Source organism: Mirounga angustirostris, unplaced genomic scaffold (genome assembly GCF_029215605.1).
Source record: "Mirounga angustirostris isolate CCGP_5_RB_7025 unplaced genomic scaffold, mMirAng1.0.hap1 SCAF_13, whole genome shotgun sequence".
In the NCBI taxonomy this organism is placed as follows: Eukaryota; Metazoa; Chordata; class Mammalia; order Carnivora; family Phocidae; genus Mirounga; species Mirounga angustirostris.
Genome location: NW_026991721.1, coordinates 104345236 through 104372798, shown reverse-complemented (window position 1 = coordinate 104372798; position 27563 = coordinate 104345236). Strand labels below are relative to the sequence as shown.

General features: G+C 38.3%; 1 protein-coding gene and 1 long non-coding RNA gene across 5 annotated transcripts in view; one reads left to right on the top strand and one right to left on the bottom strand.

Moving 5' to 3' along the window:
* Positions 1–27563, bottom strand: part of LOC123857850 (protein NPAT) — a 57011-nt gene that overhangs the window by 9808 nt on the left and 19640 nt on the right. For 2 of the 3 annotated variants that reach the window (XM_045895118.3, XM_045895116.3), the window contains exons 3-13: positions 24513–24573; positions 22670–22742; positions 20484–20524; positions 19411–19653; positions 18377–18458; positions 9845–9932; positions 9251–9342; positions 9076–9169; positions 4781–4877; positions 4051–4179; positions 224–1894 (exon numbers count right to left, since the gene is read on the bottom strand). In XM_045895118.3, coding sequence (XP_045751074.1) covers positions 224–1894; positions 4051–4179; positions 4781–4877; positions 9076–9169; positions 9251–9342; positions 9845–9932; positions 18377–18458; positions 19411–19653; positions 20484–20524; positions 22670–22742; positions 24513–24573 — 2671 coding nt within the window. The remainder of the gene's footprint in view (positions 1–223; positions 1895–4050; positions 4180–4780; positions 4878–9075; positions 9170–9250; positions 9343–9844; positions 9933–18376; positions 18459–19410; positions 19654–20483; positions 20525–22669; positions 22743–24512; positions 24574–27563) is intronic. The other variant, XM_045895117.3, reaches the window with a different exon arrangement.
* LOC123857851 (uncharacterized) lies at positions 855–8360 on the top strand. 2 transcript variants are annotated; one of them, XR_006793984.3, is made up of 4 exons: positions 855–987; positions 1103–1207; positions 7400–7449; positions 7956–8360. It is a non-coding gene; the product is annotated as an uncharacterized LOC123857851 (long non-coding RNA). The 2 variants fall into 2 exon arrangements; XR_010407119.1 differs by having other exon boundaries at positions 7942–8360.

The window sequence follows — 27563 nt, the reverse complement described above, 5'->3', positions numbered from 1 at the left end:
AAGGATCACTGACACCAATGAATTTCATAACTTATAGCAGATTTAAAACAAGGTATGGCTGAATTCATCAGGGAGAGAAAAGAGGGGGCATAATCACAAATTTCAGTCTTTTCTCATACTGTCCAGCCACGATTTCATTCCTCCTAGTCAATAAATGCACACACAAGAGAAATTAGGTCGTCCCATTCCAGAGAAATGAACATCAGTGTGTTCTTAAAGTTACCTTGTGAAAAGCTGGGTGACACAGTGTGGTTGACAGCGAACACACTGTTTGACCTCGGGGGTGTCTGTAACTGGGGCAGCGGTGGTGGAGCGGTCACGGGGGCAGAATTTCCAGGCAACACCACCACATTAGACTGACTTCCAGCTGTTCCTAAGGCTGTTGGATCGGTCACGCACGTAGCTATGAGAATGTTATTTGAATTGCCAAAAGTCGTGCTCGTAGCTGGCATCAACTGTATGTACCCCCCATCCTTGGAGACACATGGTGTGACGGTGGATGAGAAAGCGCCGCTGCCTTCATTCTGAGCGCCGTTTCCGGCAGAGTCCTCGGGTTTGAGGGCCAGAAGGCTCTGTTCCCCTGGTGCGGAATCCCCTAGTCTGTCAGCAGATGGGACAGCAACTGCAGTCTCTTCTGAAGACAGGCATTTAACTAATTCTGCATCTTTGGCAGGAGACTTGGCAGGAGAGGACAGTATTATAGTCGGCAAGTTTTCCCCACTGATACTGGAAACAGCACTGTTCAGTTCAGTATCCGAGGAAACAAATGGATCGTCACTAATGATAATTTTGAGAGAGACAATATTTGATGCATCTATGTCTGCTGAATTGTCCACTGCAGGTTTTTCACCAGTCTTTTGGGACTCAGCAGGAGAATCTCCCACTGAAGAACACACAGATTCTGAAGGAGGAGACTGCTTCTCTTCCAGAGGATGACCTTCCGGAGCCATCAGTGCAACCTCCCCGCAGTTACCAGCTTCCCCTAAAGTGAGAAAAATACTATTTCCGTCTCCCTTTAAAGACGCAGGCTCTTGTGAATCGACAGCGACTTTCTCAGACGTGGAGGGCTGACTTTCATGTTTTTCCGTACGACTTAACTCAGGTGCTGATGAATCCTCAGATGGCTGTTTAAGTGAAGACACTGAATCTTCAAGACGACTGTCTACTTGTTCGGAGACGTTTAAACCTGAACTTTCAACTGACACAGGTAGTATTTTACTTGGAAATGAAGAATTATCTTGGCAGTCTGCACGTTGTGAGGCAACTGGCAACCCACCGTGAACCTCAGTTTTATTCTGGTGCATTTCTCTAGGGTCTGACTTAGAACCAGGGAGAGTAGTAGTTTTAAGTCTTGCTGTGTTGTTAGAGCTTTCACAAAACTGACTTGTTTTAGATGTCTTTCCAGTTAATGGAATAGTTTGGGATAAAAGCTGAGAACTCTTCCCAGAGAGAATTAAGTTTTCACCGTTAGTTTCACCACCAAGGGAAACAAATGACGTCATTGGTAGAGCGGCCGGATCAGGCTGCAAGGGAGGTTCCTGCGGTGTGTTGGACAGCAGAGAAGTCTTTCCAACCTCCATCGTCATGGCGGTGTCGGTGGGCATCTGATGGGCGTACAATTCAGCACAACGCTGATTACATTCAGCATCAGCATTTATTCTTTGGTTAAAGTCATTCAAATGAGGCACAGACTCAAAGGTAATATCAAGGTTACACTTCTGTCCATTAGGTACAACTGTTTTAAATGCCTTTTTCTGGATGCTAGAGCCTATCTGAGGAAAGTGTTCCTGGGCTTCCTGCCCAAGCTCCTCATGGTTGCTGCTATTCTTCAAAGCATTTGAGGTGTCTTCATTTTGATAGGATGCACAAAATGGGGGCTGCCCAGACTGATCATCTGCAAAATATAAGGATGGTAGAGACAGTGAATATGTAATCATTTCTGAGGGAGTCACGCTGACTGTTTTGCCTCCTTGGAAGTAACTCATCTTTGATATACCAGTTAGCAGAAGTCTGAAAAGCCGTATCTCACGTTTTCCGAGTATCAAAAAACGTACAGGTACTTTTTTAAAAAATTACTGATGCCTTTTTAAACAAGGGCCAAACTGTTTTTCAAACCTCTTAGAAAACAAGTGACGCAAAGAAGGAAAAAGTATATAGGTTTAAGAACATCTAATGTTTATCAGTATGTAAAAAACCTGGCCCCATATGTGCAGTTTTTTTCAAAATAGCTGACTTTTCAACTTGTACCATTTCTATTGACCTTACTTTATTGGATATATTCTTCAAGGTGAAATGGGCCAAGTACATTTTGTATGATCAACATCTGATGTTATCATGTCCTGTTTGGAATCTTCAACACAGACTTATTAAAGATCATCAACCACATGATTAGGGCTGGGATAAAAGACGAACGACCTAGTCTCCACCCTTGGGGAGATCAGTCTATTAAGGGAAGCAGACATAGAAAGAGATGATAAAACATGTAAAAACTGTTAATAGTATAGGAGCAAAAGGCAACTCTTTCTGCCTAACGGATGTGACAAAGTGCTAAAAAGGAGATCTTAAAAAAGAAAAGAAATGTGATCGCTGGAGTAAGAAGAAAGGGCGTTTCAGGAAGTAACACAGCATTGACATACTGTGTTATAGAGCACTCACAGTGTAGGACAGAGAACAGTAATAACAACAATATGAAAAACATAGGGAAAAATCTGGAAAAATGTCTGTCACCTATGATTCTGTTAATGTGACACTGGTAAATGATCTTTGGTTCAGAGAACCTTTGAATCCTTCTGAGGGGAGACGGGCAGAAATTACATCCAGGCCACGTCAGTTTCAGTGAAGTGGTAAGACTCTGAGAGAATGAGATTTCGAGTTTCATTCTGTGCCCAGTAGAGCGCTTAAGTGAAGCATAATCTTCCACACAAAATGACACTGTAATCCAGTCCAAGAAGAATTAGAGGATTGGGCTTCAGTGTAGGCAGAGGATTCAGAGTGGGAATGTAGTCTGAGATATTCCCAAACTACTTTTTGGAAGACATGATGTGAAACTTAGAAGCCATCAGGTTTTTTTTTGGCAGTTGGAGGGGTAACAGCATTTAAGAAGACAGACAAAAAAAGATTACTTTGGCATAACTTGTTACTAGCAGAACAGATAAAGGTGATGCTAAAAAGGCGCGAAGTTTAGCACGTGTGAGATGCAAGAGTAATGGTTATTTCTGAGAAAAAGCTGGAGGGTTTAGTGTTGGGAAGGGGTATGAAGCGAGGCTTTTTCGTGCCGGCAGTGTTCTATTTTTTGATTTGGGAGATGGTTATACAGGGTATTTCCTTGGCTATAATTCAGTGAGATACACATATTTTTATTGTGCACTACTGTGTAAGTGTTACGTTTTACAAAATTAAAACAATTGGCAAATATGTAAAGGAGGTAAGATGGACATATTCACTGCCTTCCCTCAGTCAGTAAGTAGTTACTGTGGGTCAATTAGGTGCCATATTGGTACTCCACTGCTACCTCATTGGTATGGGAGGGAGAAATGAAAAAACTGACTTAGTAGACACATAGGAATATGACCTAAAGCCTTATAAGATCCATACTGCAAGACTATCACTACAGTATATAGCTTCCTTGAAATAAGTGAGATATGGATGCTGAGCAGTCAGCTGAACTTGCTTACCAGGCTGAATGATTAATACCACATACTAACCTTACATAGCAAGGATCTGAATTCATGCCACAAAAAAATTATGTTAAATGTTATTGTTTTTTGTCAAACTGGACCACACCATTAATACTAAATTGTGCATGCAAGAATCTGTTGCATCACGAAAGAATGAGTACTAAAAATTCACCTTTTATTCAAATTACTAAAAGGCTTGGGTTTTTTTTTCTTTAATGAGAAGAAAAAACTTAAAACCCCCCCCCCCCCACACACAACAAATCCTATGTGGCAATTTGAACAACTTCCAAATTAAACAGTATTGTCTGCCTTTGAAATTCTGAAACTGGTATTAGGATTTAGATGGAAGATATTAACAAAACCAAATTCTTACCAGACTGTTCTGTTTCAAAAGAACCTTTAACTGCTAGATTAGTTCCATCTGCTAAGACTACACCGGTATTGGTTTCCAGATGCTGACTGGAAATGCCTTGTGACATATTTTTATTATTCTTTGATTTACCTGTTAAAAAGGGAACAGGGAAACAACTGGTTAAATTATCAAAATAAAAATAAGCATCAGTTAATACAGCCTGATGGTGATTAAACAAATGTTAGACTTTATGTTAAAGTTATGGTCTTCTGGATGTTTTTAACACGTTGCCTTGTCTATCACTGACAAAAACTAAGATTTTTCCAACAGACTGGTAGTTCTTAAACTTTAGCCTGTATCAGAATCATCTGGAGAATCCAAGAATTTGCATTTTTAACATGTTCTCAGATCATGTTGTATGCTGGGATGGAGACTACACTTTGAGAACAGTGGCCAAATTCTTGTATTCCGTACGACCCAACTGTGTTTAGGGCAACGTATGTGCAGTAGTGATGTCAACGTATTTGTGCTGACTGCCAATAATGCTCACAAAATATACAAAAGGTTCTCCATTTTTACAGCTCAAGTTTAAGAAAAAGATAACTCCCACCGCCCCTTTCATAGCCATATGTTTGCTTTGATGAAAACAGGACATTTTTTCAGATGCTCTGGGAATGTTGCTTCAGTCTGGTTAAACTGCCAAAGAAATTAAAACTTTTTTCTTCTAACTGCCTTGAAATGGTCTACTTACCATAGTCAAAGAGATCAAAGAGTGCCTGAAATGCTGGATCTGATTCTGTTTGTTCCAATATATCCTGTATCGCTTCCTCAGACATATGGATCTCACTCTGCAAAAAAAAGTGATCCTAATTGAATTAGTATATGGCTTAATACCAGCAAAATAATTAGAGGGCATATGATACTCTCATTTTTTATAAATAATTACTTCCCTCCATGAAAATTTCTTCTGATTCTAACACTAGGGTCATTTGAAACAAATAAAAACAACCACACCAGAAGGTAGAAGTGAATGTTCCCTAATTCTACTCCCTAGAGTTAACTGCTTTGGTGAATATATTCCCCAAATTAAAATAAAATGAACATAGGAACTATAGTTATCTGTGTGTGTATACAACTTAAGTCACACTATAAATGTTTTCTTCAACTTGACATCCAGCACTAAGTTTACAGTGTGCGGCGTAATGCCTTGACCTACATGTGCTGTGAAATGATGATCACAGTAAGTTTAGTTAACATCCATCATCTCATGCAGATACAAAAATAAGAAAAATTTTTTTTCCTTGTGAGAACTCTTAGGACCTACTTTCTTAACAATTTTCAAATATACAACACAGCAGTGTTAACTAGTCATGATGGTGTACATTTAAGCCCAATACTTATTTATCTCTTATTTAGAAGTTTATTTTTGACCACCTTCTTCCAATCCCCACCCCCACCTCAACTCCCAACCAATACCCTGTCTTTAGTAACTGCAAATATGATCTATTTTCCTATTAGTTTGGGTGACTTCTATATAAATCTTGCCCCTTTTATCTCTCTGCTTTGGTCTCTTAATATTAAATGCTTTCTTCAAATGTTGTACAATCCTTGCTCGTCTGTTCACATTTATCCTAAGATTTTATTTGTCAGAGAGACTAGGGCCTTCATTTACTCTAATAGTTAGAGAATTAAAATTCTCAATTTTAGTTATTTATAAATCATCCCACAATGTCGTATTCTTCAAGATTAGTAAGGCATACATTTGAATCCCATGAGACAGGAAATTCACATGGAACAATGTTAAAGTGGAACTTTCATGAACTGATAAAAGCTTGGGAGTTTTTATAAAAATGCTTATAAAATGAAAAGAAAAACTTGTTTGAAATTAAAGAGCCAGTTCACTTTAATTATGAAGATGTACAGAGAACATCAACAATTCTCAATGAAATATGATTTGGGAGGAGTCCAGGAGCTTGAACAACTGTTTCTATATCCAGGAACTTGAAAATACAGTAATGTAAATAATGTCGAGAACACGATGTAATTGAATTATGAAACACTGGATACAGTCTTATAAAAATTAATGTTGACGAAATGCATTTTTCTAATAAGTCATTTTATTCTCAACTGTAAATATTAGAATCAAAAGAACCCTGAAATGAATGTTCCAAAGGTAACTGCAAATCAATCTTCTAATATTTTTAAAACTCAAGGTATAATTTACACACACTAAAACGCAAAGAACTTAAGTCCACAGTTCAGTGAGCTTTGACAATTTTAAGGACTGTGCAACCACCACTCCAATAAAAAGTGTGAAACAGGGCACCTGGCTGTCTCAGTTGGTGGAAGTCTGCAACTCTTGATCTCAGGGTTGTGAATTCGAGCCTCTTGTTGGGTGTAGAGGTTACTTAAAAATAAAATCTTTAAAAAAAAAAAGGTAAACATTTCCACCGCCCAAGAAAATCACACATCTATACACACCATTCCCTTTTCTAGAGCATTCCTCCTTTGGCAAATTAGTACCCTCACCCTCACCCAAACAATTTCTGATTTCTATCAGCATGAATTTGTGTTGCCTGTTTTAGAACTTCATATAAACAGAAGCACACCACTATATACATACATTCTTTTAGTCTATCTTCTTTGATCAACATATGTTTGAAATTCATCCATGTTGTTATGTGTATCGGTAGCTCAGTCCTTTTTATTCTTCACCAGTATTCTATGACTGTCAAAATTTGTTTATTCCTTTTTTGTCGATGGACATCTGGTTTTAGTGTTTGTCTATTAGGAACAAAGCTGTTACAAATATTCTGGTAGAAGTCTTTTTATAAACATGTGAACATATTTCTTTCTCTTGGGTAAAAACCTAGTAACTGCCAGATCATAAGGAAAGTGTATAGGTGTATACATAACTTTGTTAGCTATCAGTTTTCCGAACAGATTATACTATTTCATAACTTCTCATCAGCAATTTTTCAGAGCTCCAGTTGTTTCACATCCTTGTGAACATCTGGTATTGTCAGATCTTTAACTTTCAGCCATTGTAGTGAATGTGAAACGGTATCTCACTGTGTTCTTAACTTTCAATTCCCAAATGACAAACAGTTATTTTTTCATGGCCTTAGTGGCCATTCCTCTATCTTCTTTTGTCTGGTCCAATCTTTCACCCCTTTCTTAAAATGGGTGGTTTATCTTATTATTATTATGGAAGCTCTTTCTATACTTCGGATGAAAATATCTTGACAGATGCATGTGTTATAAGTATTTTCTCCAAGTTGGTGGTTTGACTTTTAATTTTTTGTTAATGATGATTTTAATAAGCAGGTATTTTAAGTTTTAAGGAAGCTTTTTTTTTTTTTTTTAACAGTGATTTGTGTAGCCTAAGAAGTCTTGCCTTCTGCAAGGTCACAAAGACTTGTAAGTATTTTTAAAATTCTTACTTCACCTATTTATACAACTGGCTAATTACTTCTCAGTGAATCTGATGTTTTTACTACTCAGTTGGGCAATTTGTCTTGCTGTTCTTTTAAAAAGTTATTTAAATCTGAATTTAACTTTTCCCAAATATACAGTATTACAAAGCAAGGGCAGAGGGTTGTTTTCTCTTACAACGTCTCACAGTATTTAGCACAGTGCCTTGATTATGGGAAGTATCTGATGTTTGTGGAGAAAATATAAACAAGCAATTGAAGACCATAAAAATTTAGAATAGGGTGTATTCATTTGTTAAACATTAAGACAGGAGAAGTTTTTAAAAAGAAGTACCGGTAGATAATTTAAAGTCGCTTTAAAAAGTTCGTCATATTTTGTTAAATTTACTGAACTTCACTACGGGAAAATGTAGCAAATTGTTTTTTTTAAAGTATTCTGAAGGAAAGACCAAAAAAAAAAAAAAAAAAAAAAATTCAGTGGTTTTTACCTAGAATTCACCTGAAAGCAAACCTGCTATAATGAATTCGTTTGGTGGGCACGGCAACAAGAATGGATTACACCGTCCGAGAGTCCAAGTCAAAGGATGAGTTACCATCACAATCTCAGCGGCTCTTGACTAAGGATATGTGCACATGAACAAATCTTTTTTTTTAAAAAAACACATGAACAAATATTAAAGATAAATTGTCGGGGCGCCTGGGTGGCTGTTGTTAAGCATCTGCCTGTGGCTCAGGTCATGATCCCAGGGTCCTGGGATCGAGCCCCGCATCAGGCTCCCTGCTCGGCGGGAAGCCTGCTTCTCCCTCTCCCACTCCCCCTGCTTGTGTTCCCTCTCTCGCTGTCAAATAAATAAATAAAATCTTTAAAAAAAAAAGAAAAAAGATAAATTGTTAAAGTCTTCCTTTACCAGCTGATGTTCTTCCATCTTCACCATCACTAAATAGCAACAGTAACTACAATCCCATCTTCCTTCTCTTGGCAGTAAACTTCACACAATTTATTCATTTAGTTAGTAACCTTTCTTTTTTAAAGTGTTTTGTTCGTTTTACTTGGATTCATTATATACCTTTAACACGGTTTCTTCGTTTCCTTACATTTTTATGCAGTTTCTCCACGTTGGACAGTAGTGCGTTGCGACACAAACATACCACTTACGAATCTTTAAGTGTCGAGTACTTAGATATCCCCTGACCGACTGCTGTACGGCTACAGTAAACTGTCTCACTGAAAACGTGGAAGAATTAGAGCTATTAAATGGGTCAGAGATGTCTTACTGCTTTTACCATTTAAACAGTACAATTTACACTGATTATATGTTCTCAAGAACAGGTTACATTTATGTTTGGATAATGAAGGAAATCTTTATCTAAAATTATTATCTTAAATAATTTTATACATCTGTTGGCAATGGTTTTTTTTTTTGGTCAAGATTTTATGTTATTTAAGTAATCTCTATACCTAACATGGAGCTCAAACTTCTAACCCCAAGATCAAGAGTCGCATGTTGTACTGACTGAGCCAGAAGGCACTTCTTGGCAATGGTTTTGAAATGAAACCAAAATACCATCAGTTTTAACTAGGAGTATATGCACTACAAACACACACCCTAACCTGTACCTGAAGTCCCAGGAGTTCATCAATTGAAGTCTCTGGTTCCGTAGGGTTGCTCTCTGTTTGCTTAGGTATTTGTGCAATATTGTTGTCGCTGTAATACAGAAAGAAAAATTTTTACCATAGCTCTCAATTAGATGAAAACAATTAGGCATCATCAACACACATAGCTTACCTAGTCAAAAATTTATTAATGTTTTCCGCAAGCTTTTCTTGAAGAGACTTGTTACTTAATATTTTTTCTCGTGCATTTTCAATAACCATTTGCTGGAAAAGAAAGTCAATATTAGTAAAGGAATAGGGCAGACCTTCTAGTTAACGGGAGCTAGCTAGTTTTAATAAATCTAGGTGGAAACTCAGAAGTTACCGTGGCTCCGTTTGTATAAATACTTGAATACTACACAAGTGTTACCACAGGTCCCTCACCAACTTTCTTCACTGATTACAAAACAGTTCCAAACTCCAAATTTTCATACAAGGTTTTTAATAATGACTCCAGTAAAATGGCCTACTATGTTGCATAATCCAGCACCCACAGTGTATTTATTGTTCCCTAAACATAGCACTGCTTCTTACCTGGGGCACTCGCACAGGCTATCTATTCTAAATGGACTGTCTCCTACTCATACACTTTACTACGCTCTATCCCAAGGAAATTACCCTGGAGTTTTATAGAAATACTGTAACACACACACACACACGCATGTAAATATCACTATTTTAAAACTCAGGAATATCTAAAACTGCAAAGCTTGGTAAGGTCACTTACTTTTTCTACTGCAAATGCATTTGGATCCTGGAAATTCCGTATCGTTGAATGAGGCCCAGACAAAGTGTTACTTTTCCTTTGAGATTCACTGAAACACATTTTAAAGCTTGTCTTTTAACTAGTATGAAAAACAGATTCAATGATAATTACATATAGAGATATAAATCTTAAGGTCATGGAAGAACAGGTATTTTCCCTCCCTGTGGTAGCAACAAAGGGCAAGAGTAGAAAACCATTACTACACCGGCATTAATAAGAAATGACTCTGAGGTCCAGCTTTACCAATTGCTATGTGGTCTGTAGCAAGGTAAGTTCTATTTGTTTTATCTTTGAGGTTTATTTATTTGACAGAGAGAGAGAGAGAGCGCTCGAACGCATAAGCACAAGCAGGGGGGAGCGGCAAGCAGAGGGAGAAGCTGGCTCCCTGCTCCCAGTTCTGACTATTTGACCTACTTTATAACGGGGTAAGATCAACTGCATTATTGGGTTTATGATAGAACCGAATAAGGGGCGCTTAGTGGCTCAGTCGTTAAGCGTCTGCCTTCGGCTCAGGTCATGATCCCAGGGTCCTGGGATCGAGCCCCGCACCGGGCTCCCTGCTCCGTGGGAGGCCTGCTTCTCCCTCTCCCACTCCCCCTGCTTGTGTTCCCTCTCTCGCTATCTCTCTGTCAAATAAATAAATAAAATCTTAAAAAAAAAAAAAAAGAACCGAATAAGATGAAATACGTGTAAAAACTATTTTTTTTTAATTTTATCTTTTTTTTTTTTTTTTTGGAGACCGTGCACACAAGCTGGGGTGTGGGGAGAGGGCCAAGAGAGGAGAGAGAATCTTTTTTTTCTTTTTGCAGTTTATTATAATTCTTAATATCTTTCTTGGCAATTTTTTAAAATTTAAATTTAATTAACATATAGTATATTATTAGTTTCAGATGTAGAGTTCAGTGATTCATCAGTCTTCTGTAACATCCAGTGCTCATTACACCACATGCCCTCCTTCACGCCCATCACCCAGTTACCCCATCCCCCCCTCCTACCTCCTCTCCAGCAACCCTCAGTTTGTTTCCTAGGATTAAGAGTCTCTTACGGGGCGCCTGGGTGGCTCAGTTGGTTAAGCGACTGCCTTCGGCTCAGGTCATGATCTTGGAATCCCTGGATCGAGTCCCGCATCAGGCTCCCTGCTTGTCAGGGAGTCTGCTTCTCCCTCTGACCCTCCCCACTCTCATGTGCTTTTTCTCTCTCTCATTCTCTCTCAAATAAATAAATAAAATCTTTAAAAAAAAAAAAAAAAGTCTCTTACGATTTGTCTCCGTCTCCGATTTTGTCTTATTTTTCCCTCCCTTCCCCTACGATCATTTTGTTTCTTAAATTCCACATAAAAGTGACATCTTATGAAAATTGTCCTTCTCTGGTTGACTTATTTCACTCAGTTGCGAGAATCTTAAGCAGGCTCCACACCCAGCATTGAGCCCAACGTGGGGCTCGACATCATGACCCTGAGATCACTACCTGAGCTGAAATCAAGAGTCAGACGCTTAATTGACTAAGCCACCCAGTGCCCCTGTGTAGAGATTTATAAAAAGGCCAAAGTTTCTATAAATGTTAGATACTGTCATAGTTGTTTTATTATTAAAACAATAAAGGAGGCTGAGGTCAGCGTTGAATGAGAGACAACCAACAGTAAAAACAAAAATATCCATGGCATGGCAGTTAAGAAATTAGAAGAAGTATTTAAAAACTATTATCTCTCTTTTCTGAAATATCCTTCAAACAAAGACACACAGGTTAAGGCAGAAAGAACTTTGGTCTCAAAGACTCCCTGAAAAAATTTCTGACCTTAAAAACTTGAAATATGTGTTTGTGGACATGCTAGTATTATTCCTATTTATTTAAAAAATTGATTGATTTATTCATTTGAGGGACAGAGAGAGAGCACAAGCAGGGGGAGTGGGAAAGGGAGAAGAAGGCTCCCCAGTGAGCTGGGAGCCTGATATGGGGCTCGATCCCAGGACCTCGAGATTATGACCTGAGCTGAAGGCAAGATGCTCAACCACCTGAGTCATCCAGGCGCCCTAAAAAACACACTTATTTAAAAAAATCTGAGATACCACCAATCTTTTTTTTTTTTTACCACCAATATTTTTAAATTTAATTTTATTATGTTGTTAGTCCCCACACAGTATATCATTAGTTTTTGATGTAGTGTTCCATGATTCACTGTTTTCGAATAACACCCAGTGCTCCATGCAGTACATGCCCTCCCTAATACCCCTTACCAGGCTCACCCAATCCACCCCCCCCAAACCCTCAGTTTGTTTCTTGGAGTCCACAGTCTCTCATGGTTTGTCTCCCCCTCTGATTCCCCCCCTTCACTTTTCCCTTCCTTCTCCTAATGTCCTCCATGCTATTCCTTATGTTCCACAAATAAGTGAAACCATATGATACTTGACTTATTTCACTTAGCAAAATCTCCTCCAGTCCCATCCATGTTGATGTAAAAGTTGGGTATTCATCCTTTCTGATGACTGAGTAATACTCCATTGTATATATGGACCACGTCTTCTTTATCTATTCCTCTATTGAAGGGCATCTTGGCTCTTTCCAGTTTGGCTATTGTGGACATTGCTTCTATGAACATTGGGGTGCATATGGCCCTTCTTTTCACTACTACTGTGTCTTTGGGGTAAATAACCAGTAGTGCAATTGCTGAGTCATAGGGTAGCTCTATTTTTAATTTTTTGAGGCACCTCCACAGTTTTCCAAAGTGGCTGTACCAACTTGCATTCCCACCAACAGTGTAAGAGGGTTCCCCTTTCTCCACAACCTCTCCAACATTTGTTGTTTCTTGCCTTGTCAATTTTTGCCATTATTAACTGGTGTAAGGTGGTATCTCAATGTGGTTTTGATTTGGATTTCCCTGATGGCTAATGCTGATGAACATTTTCTCATGTGTCTGTTAGCCATTTGTATGTCTTCTTTGGGAAAGTGTCTGTTCATGTCTTCTGCCCATTTTTTGACTTGTTTTTTTGGGTGTTGAGTTTGAGAAGTTCTTTACAGATCTTGGATATCAGCCTTTTGTAGTGTCATTTGCAAATATCTTCTCCCATTCCGTGGATTGTCTGTTTTGTTGACTGTTTCCTTTGCTGTGCAGAAGCTTTTTGTCTTGATGAAGTCCCAAAAGTTCATTTTTGCTTTTATTTCCCTTGCCTTTGGAGATGTATCTTGAAAGAAGTTGCTGTGGCCGATGTTGAAGAGGTTACTGCTTATGTTCTCCTCTAGGATTTTGATGGATTCCTGTCTCACATTGAGGTCTTTCATCCATTCTGAGTTTATCTTTGTGTAGGGTGTTACAGAGAATGGTCGGGTTTCTTTCCTCTGTATATAGCTGTCCAATTTTCCCAGCATCATTCATTGAAGAGACTGTCTTTTTTCCATTGCATATTTTTTCCTGCTTTGTCGAAGATTATTTGACCATAGAGTTGAGGGTCCATATCTGGGCTCTCTATTCTGTTCCATTGATCTATGTGTCTGTTTTTGTGCCAGTACCATGCTGTCTTGGTGATCACAGCTTTGTAATATAACTTGAAATCCAGCAACGTGATGCCCCCAGCTTTTTCTTTTTCAACATTTCCTTGGCGATTCAGGGTCTTTTCTGATTCCATACAAATTTTAGAACTGTTCCAGCACTTTGAAAAACGTCACTGGAATTTTTATCGGGATGGTGTTGAAGGTATAGATTGCTCTGGGCAGCCTAGACATTTTAACAGTATTTATTCTTGCCATCCATGAGCATGGAATGTTTTTCCATGTATTTGTGTCTTCTTCAATTTCTTTCATGAGTGGTCTGTAGTTCCTAGAGTATAGATCCTTTACTTATTTGGTTAGCTTTATTCCGAAGTATCTTATGGTTTTTGGTTCTATTGTAAATGGAATCGTTTCTCTAATTTCTCTTTCCACAATTGTTAATGTCTAAGAAAGCAACTGATTTCTGTGCACTGATTTTGTATCCTGCCACATTACTGAATTGCTGTATGAGTTCTAGTAATTTGGGGGTGGAGTCTTTTGGGTTTTCCACATAATGTATCATGTCACCTGCAAAGAGAGAGAGTTTGACTTCTTCTTTGCCAATTTGTATACCTTTTATTTCTTTTTGTTGTCTGATTGCTGTTGCTAGAACTTCTGGTACTATGTTGAACAACAGTGGCGAGAGTGGGCATCCTTGTTGTGTTCCTGATCTTAAGGGAAAGGCTCTCAGCTTTTCCCCATTGAGGATGATATTCACTGTGGATTTTTCAAAGATGGATTTTATGAACTTGAGGAATGTTCCCTCTATTCCTATACTCTGAAGAGTTTTAATCAGGAAAGGATGCTGTATTTTGTCAAATGCTTTTTCTGCATCAATTGAGAGGACCATATGTTTCTTCTCTCTCGTCTTATTAATGTGTTCTATCACATTGATTGATTTGCGAATGCTAAACCACCCTTGCATCCTGGGGATAAATCCCACTTGGTCGTGGTGGATGATCCTTTTCATGTATTGTTGGATCCTATTAACTAGGATTTTGTTGAGGATTTTGGAATCCATATTCATCAGGGCTATCGGTCTGAAATTCTCCTTTTTCATGGGGTCTTTACCTGGTTTGGGGATTAAGGTAATGCTGGCCTCATAGAATGAGTCTGGAAGCTTTCCTTCTGTTTCTATTGTTTGAAATGGCTTCGGGAGAATAGGTATTATTTCTTCTTTGAATGTTTGGTAGAATTCCCCAGGAAATCCATTAGGCCCTGGACTCTTGTTTTGGGACGTTTTTGATCACTGCTTCAATCTCATTACTGGTTACTGGCCTATTTAGGTTGTGTTTCTTCCTGTTTCAGTCTTGGTAGTTTATAGGTTTCTAGGAAGGTATCCATTTTTCCAGGTTGCTCAATTTATTGGCATATAGTTGTTGATAATAATTTCTAATAATTGTTTCTATTTCCTTAGTGCTAGTCATGATCTCCCCCCTTTCATTCATAATTTTATTAATTTGGGTCCTTTCTCTTTTCTTTTGGGATAAGTCTGGCCAGTGGTTTATCGATCTTACTAATTCTTTCAAAGAACCAGCTTCTAGTTTCATTGATCTGATCTACTGTGTTTCTGGTTTCTAATTCATTGATCTCTACTCTGACCTTAATTATTTCTCTTCTAATGTATGGCTTACGCATCGTTTGTTGCTTTTTCTCCAGTTCTTTAAGGTGTAAAGTTAGTTGGTAAATTTGGGATTTTTCTGTTTTTTTTTGAGTGAGGCTTGGATGGCTACGTATTTCCCCCTTAGGACCGCCTTTGCAGTATCCCATAGTTTTTGGACTGATGTGTTTTTGTTCTCATTGATTTCCATGAATTAAGTTCTTCTTTGATTTCCTGGTTGACCCATTCTTTTTTTTTTTAAATTTTTAATTAACATATATTATTTGTTTCAGGGTACAGGTCTGTGATTCATCAGTCTTACACAATTCATAGTGCTCACCATAGTACATACCCTCCCCAATGACCCAAGCATTCTTAAGCAGAGTGGTCTTTAGCTTCCAAGTGTTTGAATTCCTGCCAAATTTATTCTTGTGATTGAGTTCCAGTTTTAAAGCATTATGGTCTGAGAATATGCAGGGAACAATCTCAATCTTTCGGTATCAGCTGAGATCCATGTGTACTCAAGAAGAGGGAGTGTTGGGCGCCTGGGTGGCTCAGTTGGTTAAGCGACTGCCTTCGGCTCGGGTCATGATCCTGGAGTCCTGGGATCGAGTCCCACATCAGGCTCCCTGCTCGGCAGGGAGTCTGCTTCTCCCTCTGACCCTCCTCCCTCTCATGCTCTCTGTCTCTCATTCTCTCTCTCGCAAATAAATAAAATCTTAAAAAAAAAAAAAAAAGAAGAGGGAGTGTTCTGTTGTTTTAGGGTGGAATGTTCTGTAAATATCTATGAGGTCCATCTGGTCCAGTGTGTCATTCAAAGCTCTTGTTTCTTTGTTGATTTTCTGCTTAGATGATTTGTCCATTGCTGAGAGTGGAGTATTGAGATCTTCTATAATTAACGTATTATCAATATGACTCTTTACTTTGGTTAACAGTTGGCTTATTTAGTTGGCTGCTCCCATGTTGGGAGCGTAGATATTTACAATTGTTACATCTTCTGGTTGGCTAGACCCTTTAAGAATGATAGTGTCCTTCTGTGTCTCTAACTACAGTCTTTAGCTTAAAATCTAATTTGTCTGATACGAGAATTGCTACTCCAGCTTTCTTTTGAGGTCCGTTGACATGGAAGATGGATCTCCATCCCTTCACTTTCAGTCTGGATTTATCTTTAGGTTCAAAATGAGTCTCTTGTAGACATCATATGGATGGGTCCTGTCTTTTTATTCAATCTGTAACCCTGTGCCGTTTTATGGGAGCATTTAGGCCGCTCACGCTGAGAGTGATTATTGAAAGATATGAATATATTGTCATCATGTTGCCTGTGAAGTCCTTGTTTCTATGTATTGTCTCTGTAAATTCCTATTCTATATCACTGCTGGGGTCTTTCTGCTTTTATAGAGCCCCTTTAATATTTCTTGCAGGGCCGGCTTAGGGGTCACATATTCTTTCAGTTTCTGCCGGTCTTGGAAGCTCTGCATCTCTCCATCCATTCTAAATGACAGCTTTGCTGGATGAAGTATTCTTCACTGCATATTCTTCTCATTTAGTACCCTGAATATGTCTTGCCAGGCCTTTCTGGCTTGCCAGGTCTCTGTCGATAGGTCTGATGTTATTCTGAAGTTCCTCCCTCTGTACGTAAGGAATCTCTTCCCCCTAACTGCCCTTAAGATGGTTTCCTTGGTTCTAAGATTTGCAAGTTTTACTATTACATGCTGGGGCGTTGGTCTGTTTTCCTTGATCTTGGGAGGGGTCCTCTCTGCCTCTAGGACATGAATGTTTGTTTCATTCCCCAGATTAGGGAAGTCCTCAGCTATAATTTGCTCAGCTATATCTTCTTGTCCTCTCTCTCTCTCCACCCCCTCAGGGATCCCAATAATTCTGACATTGGAACGTTTCATGGAGTCACTTAATTCTCTAATTCTGTTTCCATGGATTTTTAGCTGTTTTTCCCAGGCCTCCTCTTTTTCCTTCTTTTCTATCAATTTGTTTTCTAGATCACTAATTCGTTCTTCTGCCTCACTTACCCTAGCTGTTAGAATACCTAGATTAGATTGGATCATTGATAGCATTTTTAAGTTCTGCCAGTTTCGCTTTCATTTCTGCCCTTAGAGACTCTATGTTGCCATTAATCGATTTCTCCATTCTAGCTATCATCTTCATAACTGTTACCGTGAAGTCCATTTCCGACATCTTGATTATATCTGTATCCATTTGTAAATCTGCGGCAGAAGTCACAGTCTCTGATTCTTTCCTATTTTGGGGGTTCCTCCTCCTAGTCATTCTGTTGAGGGGTGGTTGAGGGAACGTAGAGAGTCCAAATTATTGACTACAACCCAAGCAAGATGCACCTGTTTTGTAGGGACCTTAGGGTTGCTGGCCTCTTGTTCTCCCAGCCTGTCTTCTGAGGGAGAGGCCTGCCACGCTGTTACTCAGGCAACACTGTTTGGGCAGAGTTGCCCTGCCCCCTGTGGCAGGGGATGGGCTCAGTGAAAACCGGGTTTTGGGGGCTTTTGTTCTCTGGCGGCTTTACCTGGCAGCTTTCCGCGTCTCTTCTGAAGAGTCAGAGCAGCAGTGACCATTTCCAACCCTCTGCCTCAGAACAGAGATCGCAGTCTGTTCTTCAGTGAGTTCTCCAGGCCACACTATCTCCGTTTCTGTCTATGCTGCTATAAACTGCAGTGTCCTGGGTTGTGTGTCCCTCAGCAGCACTCCCAGTCCTTGGCTCCAGGTTGGGGCACGTCTCTGCCCTTTGTGCTTCTAAAACCAGCAGCTGCACCCAGTTCACATGTGCGGCCCTGCTGCTTCAGGTTTCAGTTCAGGGGGCTGCCCTAAAGTCTTTTCCCCACTGCTACTGATCTGTGAATCTGTGCCCCGTCCCTAGTGCGAGAGGCTTTCACCCACCAGCAGTGCAGGATCCCGACGGCTACCTCCTCCTTCCAGTTTATCTTCTGATATGTGCCCATGGAATCACGGCTGCCCACTTCATACCTTGAAACTAACTGCCTGCGATATTCTGTTTGTAGAGATCCAGATAGGTCTTCTTACATCTCAGGCTGATTTCATGGGTGTTCAGAGTGGTCTGGTAGATATCCAGCTCAATTCAGAGGATTGGTTGGAATAGGGTCTCCTTTTCCTCCGCCATCTTTTGTTCTCTTGATACCACCAATTTTAAGATAGATTTTTATGTACTACTACAGATTTAAAGTGTAGTAATGTGAATGTGAGAGAAAAAGCATTTTAGAATGGGTATAATAATAAACAGTCCCAGGAACCAAATCCATTCTTGTTATTTTATTCATAATGTAAACATGGTGGTGTAATTCTTTAATTTTAGTGGTTATTGGAAACTTGTCTGTTCAAAAAGCATTTACCTTTTGCGTCTAGCAGGAGACATTACTGTGGTCTGAGTTTTCTTTTCCTGAGGACCAGGAATGATATTTAAAGCCTCTCCAGCTGTATATAAAGAAAACAAAGCATCATGTCAAGGATATGAAATAGTTTCTAAGCTTGAATTAATGGAATAAGTAGCATTACATAATGATTATTATTTTATATTAAACTCAGCATACACTGAATGCTTTACGATGTGCAAGGCACTGTAAAATACATTAAGATGAGTAATATATACTACAACTTAAGGCTTTATAATACAGTATTAAGTAGAGTAGTCTCAACCAAAAATAACATGGCAGAACAGAGGAAGTGTAAGAAGTATAAACTAAGTGTATACTATAGTGTGCGTATACCGTTTTTTCTTTTCTTTTCTTTTTTTTTTAATACTAAGCGTTTTTACCCAGCGGTGTAAGCGAGCCTGGAGAAAAGATGGAAATGAGGGAGGATGTAACGGATGGTGATATATTTTAGCTGCACAGAAGAGAAAGAAGATTGGTCTAAGAAGTGAGATAGCGGAGACCTGAATTTTTATTCCAACTCTGTTATTAACTAGTTTTTGCCCCTTACTATCATGCGTTTTCAATAGTTTCAAGGATACAACAAGATATACCAGATGGTCTCTAAGTTTATGCCTAGCTCTCAGATTCATAGAAATATGAAAGATTTGTAACATGCAGAAATGGAGGTGTACTGGAAGAACATTCCTCACTGTAGAACAGACTGCCATGAACAAAGATAAGGAGATGATCAAATGTAATGTGTATTACTTTTAAAATCAAATATAACAAGAGTCTTTTCTATCCTTCAGTTAGAATAGAAATAATCCTAGATTAAAATGTCTCATAAGTATAGTAATAGGTTTACTTTAAGGCAAACCTACCCAAAGTGTATTCTACTTCCATCCTGTCTTTTTTGTTTTTTTTTGGTATAATTTTATAAAACGCATATATAAGTGTAGCGTATCATCTATTTATACAGTTACAAAATTTCAGAGAAGAAAATTTAAACTTACTGGCAGCAGTGTCTTGTGGCTGTGAATGGTTGACCACTATAAAATTTGATCTCAAAGGAGCTGAAATCTGGCCAGCCGGCCTCATAACCTGTGTAGCTGCTGGGGGAGGAGGTGGAGGAGGAGGAGGAGTAGTACACTGTCCTGAAAGATACGCTAAAGTCAGCAAGTCTGAACTGACAGGCGCTGCTTGAGCGGCAAGCCTTCTCTGTCGTTTGATTTCTGCAATTCCACTTCTTGTTCGGACTGAAACACATGAGCATTTAAAAGTAAACTGTTGGAGTACTCTGGCAATTTTAACAAGTCTACATGATACATGTCCTACTATTTAACATGTGAAATCTACAGATTAAAAAAGAGCCCTTGAAAGTATCAACTAAATTTATGTTGAAATTATCTGGTAATTCCCTATGAAACAAACTGAAGTGAGTACACCTGACCCTTATACAGCACAGGGGTTAGGAGCACCGACCCTCTGTACAGTTGAAAATCCAACTATAACTTAGGACTCCCGAAAAACCTAACGAATAGCCTAATGTTGACTAGAAGCTGTGCCAATAACCAATAGTTGATTAACACATATTTTGTATGTTATACTGTATTCTTACAATAAAGCAACCTAGAGAAAACAAAATGTTATTAAGAAAACCACAGGAAACGAAAATACATTTACACTCCTGTACTGTATTTAGAAAAAAATGTGTGAATAAGTGGACCCATACAGTTCAAAGCAGTGTGGCTCAAGGGTCATCTGTACACACAAACTGCATAAATCTACGAGTATATTTCTTCTGTAATAATTCATACTGATAATACCTCTACAAACCTTTGAAGTGAGAATTAAAAAGATGTGAATACATGAGAGCCACTGAAAAAAAATAGGGAGTATTTCAAATGTTTATTTCTACAATAAATGAAAATACTTCCTATTATAATAACTGTACTTAGAAAAGCAGTAGTTTAAACAAAATAGATACTTGGCGCAAATGTACTGTTAATGAAAATGTTCATCTGATAGTATGTATGAGTATGAAGTAATTCTGAACATTATTTATAGTTTAAAGTTGAATACCAACCTCTCTGATTAGCAACAAAGCCTGGGGAACTTTGCATGCTCCTAAAAAATAAAACAAAATAGTTAGACATGAAAATATTTCTGCTGCCAAGATACATTCTAATTTAGTAACAGACCTGAAGTAAACTGAATTAAAGGCAATAGATCTCTCTCAGACAAAAAAGACAAGCGCATTTATTTTGGGGGGGGTGACCAAATCTTACTTGCTTTAGAAGAGTAGCAGGTAAGCACACTCATGCACATATGATTTTAATCATCAAGCTTCTATCCAGTGCAGTATGCATTAGAGAACTCTGACATCCCATCAAGAATTTGACTTGACTTTAGGAAGTCTATATATTTAAGAAAGTTGTGCATAATTACCCTTACCACTAGAGATACCTTCCCAGAGAGATTCTGATTTCGCATAGGACTCCATAAATACTCCAGAATCCCAAAGTTAACTTCAAAGGACATCCTGATTTTATCAAATTTATGACTATAAACTATTTTATCCAGCCTCTAACAAGAGAAAAAGGTAAACATATAATTCATAATATAAGGTGATTCTCCTTTTATTATGGTTACCCAATCATGGATACTGCTATCTTCCTGGGAAATCTGTTAAATAAGTCTCTACCAACAAGAGCAACAAAACTTACTAAACTGATTAAGCACTTTTTTAAAAGATTATTTATTTGAGAGAGAAAGAGAGAGGGGGGAAAGAGACAGGGAGAGTGAGAGGGAGAAGCAGACTTCGCACTGAGCAGAGAGAGTCTGACGTGGGGGCTCGATCCCAGGACCCTGAGATCACGACCTGAGCCAAAGGCATACGCTTCACCAACTGAGCCACTCAGGGGTCCCTGAATAAGCACTGTTAATAACACACAAACCACCCTGGAGAATACCTGGCGAAGAGCCTTTTATTTTTATGTAGTACCTTGTCAATAAGATATCTCAGTAACTTATAAATATTTATAGGTGTTAAACTGTGAATGTCTTTTTTAAAAAAAGATTTTTAGAATTTATTTATTTAGAGAGAGACACCGTGTGAGCAGGGGGAGAGGCAGGGGGAGAGAATCTCAAACAGACTCCCTGCCGAGGGGGGAGTCTGATGCGGGGCTCCATCCCAAGACCCTGAGATCAGAACCTGAGCAGAAATCAAGAGCTGGATGCTGAACTGACTGAGCCGCAGGTGCCCCAGATTGTGAATGTTTTTGAAAGAGTGTCTGAAAGAGAGGAAATGAGTTGAAATGGGGGAAAACAGGTGAGACTGTCCAATGAGATGTGGCACAAAGTCAGACAGAAAGCGTTTGGGGCCACTTCAGGGTTTAAACCGAGGAAGGAATGGAGCCCCTGCTGAGGTGGTTTTTTTTACAGATTTATTTATTTTACAGAGAGAGAGAAAGGGAGCAGGAGCACAAGGGCAGAGGGAGGGAGAATTCCAAGCAGATTCCCTGCTGAGTGCAGAGCCCCACATGGGGCTCAGTCTCACAACCGTGAGATCATGACCTGAGCCAAAACCTAGAGTTGGAGGCTCAACCGACTGAGCCACTCAGGGACCCCAAGCCCCTGCTGAATTTATGTTGGGTATTCACCTGTAGCTCTGGGAGAAAGGGTAAAAAACTCAGTTTTCATACTAGATTCTAAAGTTAAATAAGAGATGTTATAATTGATACCAGTAAGGGCTGGCATCCGAGGCCATGACATGACCTAGGTAAAAGGGAGACACTGCTACCATGAGGAAATTCTAAAATTAGAAGGTCCCAGAAGTAGCATTATTATTCAAGTTTGTTTCTTTATAGGGCAAGAACCAATGAGGCATGAATTCAACACATCAATTCTTTGCATGAGTAACCAAGACGCAACTATGTAAGGGAATTCACACAAGACTGGCATTAGATTTGTATTCTAGCCAGAGATCTGCCTCTAACTTGCTCTGGGAACATGGGAATGTTACTAAATATCTATAAATCTCAATTTCCTTATTTCTCAACATTTTACTGAAGTATGCATTTTATGTCAAATTATTCCAATAAAAAACAAATATCAATAACCTCTAGAGTAAATTTAAAATTAGATCAGTATCACAGAAATGCACTGTGTGGGTCTTAAGAAGATTTAAAACTGAACAGCTTCCTACATGTGTTTGCATTCCAAAATGATCATGCATGTTCTGATAAACTTACTATACAGGCTTTTTATTACCTGATCTGAGAAAGTGTATGGTCTAACTTCTTCCATAGAGATGACATAATTGCTGGGACATCATTTGATGTTTCTAGAGCATAAGAGGAAAAGTTTCTTAATAAATACAGTCAAAGAAAATTCATCACTTAATTTAGACACAAAATGAATAAGGAAAACAAACTTTCCTCTAAGCTGCTGACATATGTCACAAACTAAGAAATAAGCCTATTTTGTAAAATGGCCTAAAAAACTATAAACGAGACTGGCTTCTTTTCTTAAGCCATTGAGTATCAGATGCAATATGAGTGGAAATGGGAATTTGTAAAGCCTCTGAAGCTTTTATAGATCAATTTTTTAACTTCTTTGCATTAAAAAAAGACTTTTTTTTTTTTTAAAGATTTAAGTAATCTCTACATCCAACATGGGGTTCGAACTTAACAACCTAAGATCAAGAGTCACATGCTCCACCAACTGAGCCTGTCCCTCAAAAGGGCAAACTATTTTAAATCTGTTCTATTTGACATCATACTACATTTGAATGTTAATTAAAATAATCTGATTTATAATAAATATCATAAAGGTTACGCAAACTCCTGTGACTATGGAAATTATTTTTCTACAACCACTGTTTTTATGTCCAAATCACTGCGATCACTCAGCAACCCCTTAATAAAAGCCCCACCAGTTACTATACTTAAGTTACAGCTAAAATTCCTGAGGACGGATTAATTTTTTTTTTTGAATATGCTCTAAAAGCCCACAGTGATGGGAAACTTCTAGGATATTTAAAATCTTTACTATATACTTATAAAAAAACTCAAACCAGAGAAAGCTACCCAACATAAAAATGGGATTAAACCTTTGTAATCCAATAGCATATTGTTTCTGAAGTTATTTACACTCTAAATATTCCTGTAAGAATATTTAGGCCTATTACATTTTTTTCTAGTGCTGTGATCTTGGAAAAAGTTATATGGCTTCTCTAATTCTGTTTTCTGATATTTAAAAATTATTTTAACAATCAACACCTGTAACTGGGTTTTTTTAAGGACTGAAGTAAAACAAAGGAAAGCATTCAGCACAAAGCTGCCTAAAGACAAATACCCAAAGTAATAAATAAGCATCTTTCCTTTTTTTCAATGTTATTATTTTATGGTAATTCTTTTGTTAATGTTGTGAATTACAAAAATAATCAGTATTGGAGAATAAAACAAACAATTTTAACTTTCCCCCTAAAATATTAACTTAGGCAAGTATTATTTTATATTCTGGTTAATATAAACCAGAATTTTATGACTGGTTCCTGTGTTGAGGTTTAGACTACCAAGACCTTAAAATTAAAATATTGACTTGAAATTCTGTAACACACAGAACATGTTCATCAGTTTAGACACTTAGACTTGAGTTTTATTTATTTTTTTTAAAGATTTTATTTATTTATTTGAGAGAGAGAGAATGAGAGAGAGAACACATGAGAGGGGATAGGGTCAGAGGACGAAGCAGACTCCCTGCCGAGCAGGGAGCCCGATGCGGGACTTGATCTAGGGACTCCAGGATCATGACCTGAGCCGAAGGCAGTCGCTTAACCAACTGAGCCACCCAGACGCCCTTGAGTTTTATTTTTTAAGAAAATTATTTTGTTATATTCTCTAGCTTTCAGATTTTTGCCATTGACTTATTAATCAATATAAATGCAAACTGATTAGATATCTCTCAGTAAAACATATCTCATCATAACTGAGACAAGTTTTCTTTTGGCTTTTAGGAGGCATTAACAGTCTTTAAAAATTGTTTCCAATTAAAACTATTAGATAAATCCTGTGTAAAATAGAAAAGAATCCCTGACCCTCTCAATTCTTACCTTTTGCTTTCATAGCTACATACTCATTCAGAATTGTTGTCAGGTTTTTTCCAAACAAGGACTGAAAAGAAAAAGATCAAGCATTATAAAAGTTGTGCAATACTACTAATAATTTCCCACCATGAAACATTTCACTGTATAAAGTTATAAAAGATCTGGATTTTTTGATGAAGAACAGATTAGGGTAAGAACAGCTTATCAAAAGTGAAGAGTCACTTAAGGTAGGGGTTGCATCAAATCTACAAGTCATGAATCTTGCCTCTTTGCATAAGACACTGTGACTGTTTCATTAGCTAAGACAGTCCAAAGGCAGAAAAGCAGTTTTCAGCTGTGGGGTAGGGATCTAGTCACGTAACTTTTTTTTTTTTTTTTTTAAGATTTTATTTATTTAAGAGAAAGTGAGAGGGAGAGAGAGAGAGAGCATGAGCTGGGGGGAGGCGCAGTGCGAGAGGGAGAAGCAGACTCCCCACTGAGCAGGGAGTCCGATGCGGAGCTTTATCCCAAGATCCTGGGATCATGATCTGAGCTGAAGGGAGATGGTTAACCACTGAGCCACCCAGGTGCCCTCAGTCACATAACTCTTTAAAAACAGTAAGGACTCACTCCTAATTTGCCCTTTCTATCCTGAAAGCCATATGAACCTGCCAAAAAACAAAGTGAAAAGACACAGAGCATAAGAGAGAGCCTTCTCAAGGACCAGCACCTTCCTATTTTCACTTCTATCCTCTCACAAACTTGTTTTCCTCCCCCGCCCCGCCCCAGTTTCTCCTACTACTAAAGTGCAGGTTTTTATTACCTCAAGTTTGAGGTTGTAAGACTCTGGAAGGCTTACTTTCATATGTAAAAGTGGACATGTTACTTCTTAATTCGTAGAGTCATTTGTTGTGAAGATTAAGTAAGGATACATGACACATGTCTAAGACAACGTCTAACACAGGACAGGTGATCAGTTTCCTTTTCTCTCCTAAAGATTTCTACTTTGTTCTGTCTTAACTAAAGCCTGATAAGTTTGGGGATTTGCTTAATACTAACTTGGTCATTCTACCTTGCCTTATTATCTAGTAGCTAACATTAATTTGTGAATGACTGGTATTGTGTCCCCCAAAATTCACATCAGGACACAGTGGAGAAAGTGGCCATCTATTAAGCTGAGAAGACAACCGTCACCAGGAACTGAATCAGGAGCACTTTGATCTCAGACTTCCTAGCCTCCAGACCTGGGAGGAGATCTAGCGGCTAGGTGTGCATGTAGCTACTGGGGAACCACTGCAGCTGGGCCCTCACAGCAGAAAGCTACACAACCACACGGACATGCTAATCCAAATAAACAAACACACCTATATCTGTATAGATTTCTACAAATATTAAACATGGCTTCATAGTGGTATCTCTGACTACGACTCAACACCACAGGTTTCATACTTAGGCTTATCTGTATCTTCTTTCTCCCAGAGTCCTAGCTCCAATTATCTACAATACCATCTTACTTATTTGTTGAGAATGGCTAATTTAGAGGAACTCGGGGGAATTTATTTAAGATTCATTCATGCTGTTGTGTGAATCAACAGTGTGTTGCCTTTTATTGCTTAGTAGTATTTGATTCTATGGCTATACCATAGTTTACCCACTTACTGGCTGAAGGACCGCATGGTGGCTTCTGATTTTTGACCATCACATATGAACATTAGTGTGCAGGATTTTGGGTGAATATGTTTTTCAATTCACTTCGGTAAATATCTGGGTGTAGGAGTGCTGGGTCTCATGCATGTTTTAGGCACGTTTAACTCGTATGTATTTAGCTCAATGTATGTTTAACTTCATAAACAATTGTCAATCTGTTTTCCAAAGTGGTTGTATGATTGAGTTGAATGAGCAATGAATGAATTCCTACTGCTTTCCATCCTTAGTGCTAAGTATCTGGCAATTTTTAAATGGTTTTTTACATTAGCCATTCTAATAGGTATATATTGGTATCTCCTTATTCATTTGCATCTTTCCAATAACAAATGATTTGGAGCATTTTTTTCTTGTTTTTCTCTTTTGGAGTTTTTTTTCCATAAGCTTATTGCCATCTTCAGATCTCCTGCCCATTAAAAATTTCGTTTTTTGGGGCGCCTGGGTGGCTCAGTCATTAAGCGTCTGCGTTTGGCTCAGGTCATGATCCCAGGGTCCTGGGATCGAGCCCCACATCGGGCTCCCTGCTTGGCAGGAAGCCTGCTTCTCCCCCTCTCCCACTCCCCCTGCTTGTGATCCTGCTCTCGCTATCTCTCTGTCAAATAAATAAGTGAAATCTTTAAAAAAATTTTTTTTCTTCGTTTTTTTTTTTTTTTTAAATTAACAGTTTTTTAACAGGTATTCTCGGTACAAATTCTTTACCACAGATGTGATAATGTAAATAGTTTCTTTCAGCCTGTGGCTTGTCATTCTTGGAACAGTCTATTGTAGGGCAAAATTTTTAAATTTTTACGAAGTTTAATTTACCAATTTATCCTTTTGTCAGTTCTTTTGGTATCACATCTGAAACTCATCATCAAACCCATGTTTACACAAGTTTTCTCAAAAAAAAAAAAAATATCTTACAGTTCTACATTGCACCTTTGGTCTTTTATCCACTTGGGTTAATCTTTATATAAGGTATGTGTAGAGGATCTTTTTTTGAATCTGGATGTCTAATTGTTCTATCTCCATTTGTTGATAAAATTACTCTTTCTCCAGTGAATTGCTTTTGCACTTTGGTCAAAATCAGTTGTGTGTGTGTGTCTACACTGGGCTCTATTCTGTTCCACCAATCTAAGTCCCTAACCTTCCTCTAATGCCACTCAATCCTGATTATTAGAGGTTGTTAGCAATCCTGATTATTAGAGGTTGTTAGTAAGTCTTACAATCAAGTAATGGGAGTCTTCCAACCTATCCTTTTTAAGAATTATTTGGGCTACTTTATAGTTCCTTTGCTTTTCCATGTAAAATTTAGAATTCAGCTTGTTGCTATCTACAAAAATGTTTGTGGGGATTTTGATTGTAATGGATATACAGATCACAATGGGGAGAACT